Below are 7,465 nucleotides of genomic sequence, written 5' to 3'. Positions count from 1 at the left end.
CAATATCATACATATCTATTACAAATCCCCCGACTCCACGCCCCATGACCATGCACATATACATATATATATTCAATCATAGTTGACATACAATACTACACAACATCAGCCTCAGGTGCACAGCGCAGCGAAAAACTACTTTTTTTTTAAAGATAAAAAGCTCATGTAGAATATATAAAGGGCTGCTAATAACAGCAGCAGCTGATTTACTGAACATTTACTATGTGAAAAAACCCGGAGCTAAGAGCTTTACCAGCGTTATCACTTTTAATACACTTAACAGCCCTAAGAGGCAGATACCGTTATTTCCATTTACAGAATATGAAACTGAAGTCCAAGGAAGTTATTACCCAGTATTATTACACGTTCATATAACTTGTAGAAGCCAGAGCTGGGATTCAAACCCAAGACATCCAACTCCAGAGCCTGCGTGATTAAGACATGGACCAAAATCTGATGACAGGTCATGAGCGAATTTTTTAAAATCTTTTTTTCCCTTTAAAAAAACAGATACAGAAAATTACCTTTTCGCTTTGGCTGGAAGGGCATCAAGTCGAGGGAAGGAAGTGGCCGGTAATTGCCCTGTATCATAGGTAATGGGAGGTCTGGCAGCACTGGCAACGCATCAGCGAAGACCTGCAGGGTTGGAACCAGTGACTGGAGAGCCCTTTTCTACAAGCACAGCCTCCCTTCCTCCAGTCCGTTCCCAGCAGTGTTGACTAGACTAGGCAGGTAGCATCACAGGCAAATCCAGGCTGGAGGAGGGGTGGCAGCCATGTCTGACACAACTAACCTACAACCCAAGTCAGGAAATACGGATAGATTGACCCAGCACAATGGGACACCTCAGCAAATACTTTTCTTGGGTACTCCCGGCCCTGGATGCTAGAGGAGCCCAGAGGAAATTACTTCAAACTGAAATTCAACAGGCCACATAAAAGCCAGCCAAGCAACACAGCAGCAGGGCGGGTGCTGGGAGCTCCGCAGGGCCCGATGCGCTCAAGGCGAGGGCCTCCGAGGGGCTGAAGGGGTTACCTTTCTCGGCCTGACTGAATCGGCTCCGGCCGGCTGAAGCTTCTCTGACTTGTTTTCGTTCACCTTAGGTGATTTCTGAACCGAGTCCAAGTTTTTATTAGTGCCTTTCGAATCGTTTTTTTTAAGTCCTTTTACGCCAGTGGTGGCGGCTGAGGTTTTCACAATCTTTTTCTTTTTCTTGCGGGGCTGGTCATAGCTGAGGTATGACTCAAAAGACATGGTGGGCTGCTCGAATTCATCGTCCATGTCAGCCTCCTCGACTTTGGGGAAGGAGCCCACTGACTTCCTATCTGAATGGGGAGTTTTTCCTTTCCCTTCTTGAGTCTTTAGGTTGTTGGAAACCTTCTCTTTCGCCTTGGACAGCAGGTCTCCTGCTCCCTTTCCTATGTCTAAGCTGTCTAGACTTTGCTTGTTTTTGTCTGATTTGGTTTTCTCTGAGTCTTTGTGCTTTTGCTTTTTAAGGTGGTTGTCCGGAGCCGTTTCCAAGGGGGATGAAAACTTCTTAGCGCTGCCCTCTCTTTCCTTCTCTTTCTTGACACCACTAGAGGGTGGTTTCTCCTTTGTGCCATCCCCTGAGAGGGGCCTCCGGTTTTCCTCTTTGGAGATGGCCTTGTGGGATTTCTCTCTGCTTAAAGACAACTTCTCATCTCCCCTGGCGTCCACTGGACGTTTTTCTTTATGGGAAGATCTGTGCTCCTTGTTCTGACTCCCAGCCCCTTTCCCCTGGGGCTCGCTGGAGTGTCGTTCCTGACCGACCCCCAGTCTGTCCTGAAAGGCATTACTGTGGCCTTTTCCAGGCTTCTGGTGTGGGACAAAGGGCTCGTGGTCCTCCTCCGGGGATCTGCAGTGGCCCACGGACATCTGATGAGGACTGGCACACGATGGAGGGGACTGAACATGGCCGTAATCAGAAGACTCGTGGTCTGAAGAGTAGATTGGTGAAACCCTGTGGCCCCTCTTTCTCTCGTCTCTCCTCTCCTGACTGTGAGACACTTTGTGAGGTCGCTCAAGCTCTGCGAGTTTTCTGTGTTTCTTCTGTCTGTGGTCAGGGCTGTACGGCTGGCTGCCGGAAGCTTTCCAGTTTTCTTGGCAGTCCATATCCTCCTCCTTCTGAGTAGCATCCCTGGGGCGCTTTCGGGAATTGCTCTTCTCAAAGTCCTGTTCATCAGGCTCAGTGTTTCTAAATAAAAGAAAAAGCAGATAAAGCAGTCATAAATCTCAGTGTGATCCTTGATCAGAGGACAAAGTCACAGAGCCTGAGCTCACAAAAGGGCTGGAGAGACTCGAGAGTCAGAAAGAAGGTCTTAGGAAAAAGGTAAACGTGTCCTGCTCAGACACTCAATGAAGTTCTAAAACTGGGAAAACTCAAATAGTCAATAAATGGAAAATGACGAGTTTTACTACAGGATACAAAGATGATCAAATTATCTTGTGGATATGAAAATGCTTAAAAATTCTCTCAACATGGGGAGATATTTAAGTTAATAAAAAAGGGGCTGTTATGTGTAGTTTGTTCACAATGATATAAAAAGCCTTTTAAGAAAACGTTAGCAAGGGCTGGCTGAGTGGCACGTTGGTTAAGAGTTGGCTTGGGACTCCCGCTCTGAGCATCAGGGCCCCGGTTCAGATTCACATGAAGGGCCAGTGACGCTGCGCCCTCTACAGCTAAGATGGTGAACAACAGCTCAACCTGGAGCTGGGCTGCCGTGAGTTGCCAGCGACGGCGTAGGCTGCAGTGGGGCTGACCGGCAGCTGGCGTGAGCTGCCGTGCGCCACCGTGAGCGGCTGTCCAATGGCAGGAGAGCGACTGCCTCACCCGGGAAGAGCACAATGATAATACCAACATGGACCAGTGAAGTGACGTCCTCCACAACTAGACTGAAGAACAAAAGGATAGCAACTTGTCTGTTCCCCTTTCCCGAGTCCCCAACGCTGTTCCCCTCCCCCAATTCCCCAATAAAATGTTAAAAAAAAAAAAAGAAATTAAAGGTTAGCAAGAAATGCACCAAAATGTTAATATTCTATAATGATCATGGATTGTTTTTATAATCAGACAACATAAATATTTCCAACAAGAAGGCAGAGAAGGGATAATAAAGAAAAACTTTTCTGTCTGAAATACTCCAAATGCCAGATTTAACCATGAAATTGAACTAAACCTACAGAGTATTGTTCTTACCGTTCCACAGGAACCAACTTCTTCCACTGGGCCACGAGGTCCCTGGCAAAGCTTCCAACATGCTCGTGTTTTCGTAAGCTATTTACTGTTTTGCCAACCCCAGTCTCCTATAAATTTGACAAAGGAATTGTTTGAGTGTTGTGGAAACAGGCTCACAATTTTCAAAGAAATCAGGTCTGCTTTCCAACCAACAAACCAATACTACTGCCTTCCTAAAATATACCCTAAAGTCTCAGTACAAAATTACTTTGTTTCTATGCCCTAAATCTCTAATGACACACAGTAGCAAAGCATACCAGATTCAGAAGATGAAAAAGAATTAAAACACTTCTAGAGCTTTAACAATAACCAGAGTGATGATGGCAGGTATCAGCCACTGAGCTAAGTAAGAGCTTTGCACACAGCATCGAAATCAATCTTTACAACACTGTGAGGCAGGAATCTGCCCTGTTTGACAAAGAAGGAACAGCCTAAGGTCACCAGAACTTGGATTTGAACCCAGGACTAGTTGATGCCAAAGCCAATGTTCTTTTAATTTCTAGAAAAAAATTCCAGGGCCGACCAAGTGGCGCATTAAGAGCTGGCTTGGGACGTTAGCTCTGAGCAGCAGAGCCCCGGTTTGGATCCCACATGAGGGCTAGTGATGCTGCGCCCTCTACAGCTAAGATAGTGAACAACAGCTCGATCTAGAGCTGGGCTGCCGTGAGGCGACGGTGTAGGCTACAGTGGGTTGCTGTAAAGCTACCGTGAGTGGCCAGCAGCCAGCATGAGCTGCCAAGAGCTGCTGTGAGCGGCCATCCAGTGGCCAGCGACGGATCTGCCTCACCCGGGAAGAGCGCAATGATAATACCAACATGGGCCAGTGAAGTGACATCCTCCACAACTAGACTGAAGAACAAAAGGACAGCAACTTGTCTGTTCCCCTTCCTCGATTCCCCAATGCTGTTCCCCTCCCCCAATTCCCCAAAATCTCTAAAAAAAAATAATAAATTCTGAGATATAATTCATGTAACATAAGATTCACCATTTTAACCATTTAAAAGTTCCGTGGTTTCCAGAACACTCACAGTACTGTGCAACCATCACCACTATCTGATTCCAGAACATTTCCATTACCCTAGGAAAAAACCTGTTTCTCCCAACTGTCCCCAACCTGTACCCATATCCGAACCCCCGACAACCACTAATCTACTCTATATCTGGGGATCTGCCTATTCTGGACATTTTATATAAATGGAATCATTCAATATATGGTCTTGTGTCTGGTTTCTTTCACATCCAAAGCCCATGCTCTTTATCTTACTGTACCATCTCTCCCAGTAGGAAGGGGAAGGGATATAGTTTTATATAATACCTAAAGTTACACAGTTCTTACCGCAAGAATTTCTACTGTAATAGGCAAGGTGGAGAGTTTCTTCAAATATTTCAATAGCTGCAGAGAGAATAAAATAAACATTAATTCCTATAAATCATAATAATTCACTGGAACAAATGAGAATAATATCTGGTGGTTAAATACTCAAAGCTAGGTGTTATACAGTAATAAGTACAGTTATTCCTATTTTACAAGTATGAAAACAGGCTCAGAAAAGGTAAGTTACTTTCCGCAGGATGCACGTAGGGCAGGATTTACTCAAGTCTGTGGCTTAGGTTCCCTGTTTCACCTGCTGTGCTACACCACAGGGAAATGAGATTCAGAGAAGAGAATCAAACCTACCAACGCTTAAGAAAAGTCATCAACTATCATTTTGAGAGAGAATTTCTGAGAAAGATACCTATTTTAGGAAAGTTAATCATGGATCTGGCACAGAGGAAAGTAAAAAGGAAAGGAGGTCTCAACAGGAAAAGGGCATCACGTTTCCAGGAAGACATCACAGTTTAACAGAATTTTTTTTGGATACAATGGGAAGCCAAGGCCAATTTCAAGTTGCCAGAGTCAGAGCTTTGCCGTTAATGGTGAACACAAAATGTCTGGGTAGATTAGAAAAGCAATCTGGGTTTGGCCACATTTCCTTTCTGTAGTCCCTAAAACTGGGTCAAAATCAAGAGAGCGCTGCTGTTAAGCCAGTTCCGGAGTCAGAGTCTTCAGTTTGGCTCTGTCACCTCCTTGCCAGGTGATCTTGGGCAAGTCAGTAACCTCTCTGAACCGCATTTACTTCATCTGCAAACAGGATTGGATCCTGTTTCTACTTCACAAGCTATGACGATTAGCTGAGACAGACCATGTGCAGTGGTCTGAAATGCTATAAAAGTTCAATAAATGTGTAGCGTTCCACATTTCATTCATCGATGGACAGATCTTTAAATGACCACTCCTGACTCTCAACCAGATCACCCCTCACCAATTCCTGCTTGCCCCATTTCTACCCAAAGTCACGACTGGCCATGCCTTTCCCTAGGAAATGTTTTCGTGCATGCAAACATACTACCATGTAAGGGGTGCTGCAAAGTAGTTCAAAACAGACAACCATGACTCCCTTTACATTAAAATGTTAGATAACAAGGTCTGTTCTTTTTCCAAGTGTGGCCCAGGGTATAATTAGTGTGTCACACTGCTATTAGGTGGAGTAGTAAGTATGTTTTTCTGGTCATTCTACTTCAATATTTACTGAGTATGGTCACTAGGCAGAGCAGCTGGACCACAAGTGATACGACTGCCTGACTAGGAACACACGCGAAGCCAAGTGGTATATCCAGGGACTTTTGCCTTCATAGCTGAGTGAAAATTATCCTCCGCTTCACATTTGATCACTACCATCGTCCAACGCAGGAGAAAGTTGATGTGTATTTCTTGTCACCCAGGCTATGGGTGCAAAGATAATGCCAATTCCTTTTCCTAAAGGAAAATTCAGAAGCATTGAAAGGCTAAAAACAGGTTGTCACCCCTACTTGCCATTCCCTGGAAGGCATTTATATACCATCTACTATGTCGGCTCCTCTGCTAAGTTCTCCCATGTTACCTCATTTCATCCTCACTGACCACCTCTATATACTGGGTGTTATGCTCCCCAGTTTACAGTTATTGAGGTCAGTGAGGTGAGGTAACTTTCCTAATGAGCTAGTACATCAATTGTGACTGCTACAGCATATACTAACTACAAGGCCAGGAGAAACAGCCAACATAACACTGTCCTTAGAAATTAGGAAGAGAAGGGCCGGCCGAGTGGCACGATGGTTAAGAGATGGTTTGGNTGATTGTATTCCTCTATACGATACAGCTGATCAGGCGTACACCTCTCTAAGACAGGTTCAAGAACGGAATATGGAACGCCTCCCACTTCAAAGATTGCTGCAGAGAATCAAAGGTGAAAGCGCTGAGTAGCAGCCAAGTCACCCTGGGATAAGGTCCCAGAGCCGCAACATGCTTGAGAGCAAGGGAAGGGCATGGGACTTACAGTCGATGTTGTTTTTAAGTACCCGGATGCACTGCTGATGCAAGGTCATCATTTTGGGGAGATAGGCACACTTGGAACCAGAATACACCTGCATCTTAGAATTCATTCTCCGTCCAGTGAATCCAGCTTCCTCTTCTTCCTGGGGTGAAGAGTGTGCTAGAACACAAGAAAAACAAGAATGGAAGTTACAAAAGGCACTATATACCATGTTTCCCCCAAAATAAGATCTAACTGGAAAATAAGCCCTAGCATGATTTTTCAAGATGCTCGTAATATAAGCTCTACCCCAAACATAAGCTCCAGTTAAGATCGTCAGCCAGACATGATTGTTTGAATAAATGCAGATTTTTGTACATGAATAAATGTAGATTGTTGAAGCAAAAATGAATATAAGATCTGGTCTTATTTTCAGGGAAACACGGTACTGAAAACTCTCTTTCCACCCCATTCCTCAGCCTCCCAGTTCTCTTTCTCAAAGGCAACCAACGTGATCAATTGCTTGTGCGTCCTTCCAGAGAATCTTTGCAAAAATAAGCAAATATGTATCTTATTTCCTTTCAACCAATTAATCATGTACTCACTACTATCATTGTTTTTTTCATTCCCCACGTTTTAGAAATCGTTCCATGTCAGTATATACTTTCCACACTTTTTACAGTTGTGTAGGATGCCACTGTGTGGATGGACCACGACTTCTCCGTTAGTCTCTTGCTGAGAAGCACTTATGTGGCTTCTACTTCTTTTGCTATTAAAACTACGTTTTTTTTTATTAAATTATTTTTTATTATGAAATACATTTTTTAGAATTAGTTTCAGCTGTACAACACAGTGCAATAGTTATACTTTTTACCCCTCG

General features: G+C 44.3%; 1 protein-coding gene across 1 annotated transcript in view; it reads right to left on the bottom strand.

The window, feature by feature from the left end:
- The window catches only part of ELOA (elongin A), a 12,171-nt gene extending 6,951 nt beyond the window's left edge, over positions 1-5,220 (bottom strand). The window contains exons 1-5 of the mRNA XM_019650111.1: positions 4,590-5,220; positions 3,215-3,321; positions 1,036-2,215; positions 509-636; positions 419-426 (exon numbers count right to left, since the gene is read on the bottom strand). Of these exons, the coding sequence (XP_019505656.1) occupies positions 419-426; positions 509-636; positions 1,036-2,215; positions 3,215-3,321; positions 4,590-4,670 (1,504 nt within the window). The 5' untranslated portion in view covers positions 4,671-5,220. The remainder of the gene's footprint in view (positions 1-418; positions 427-508; positions 637-1,035; positions 2,216-3,214; positions 3,322-4,589) is intronic.
- Positions 5,221-7,465: the final 2,245 nt, after the last annotated feature.

This window comes from Hipposideros armiger, unplaced genomic scaffold (assembly GCF_001890085.2).
Source record: "Hipposideros armiger isolate ML-2016 unplaced genomic scaffold, ASM189008v1 scaffold_138, whole genome shotgun sequence".
Classification (NCBI taxonomy): Eukaryota; Metazoa; Chordata; class Mammalia; order Chiroptera; family Hipposideridae; genus Hipposideros; species Hipposideros armiger.
Note: the sequence above shows the minus strand (reverse complement) of the source record. Positions and strands in the feature narration are given on the sequence as shown.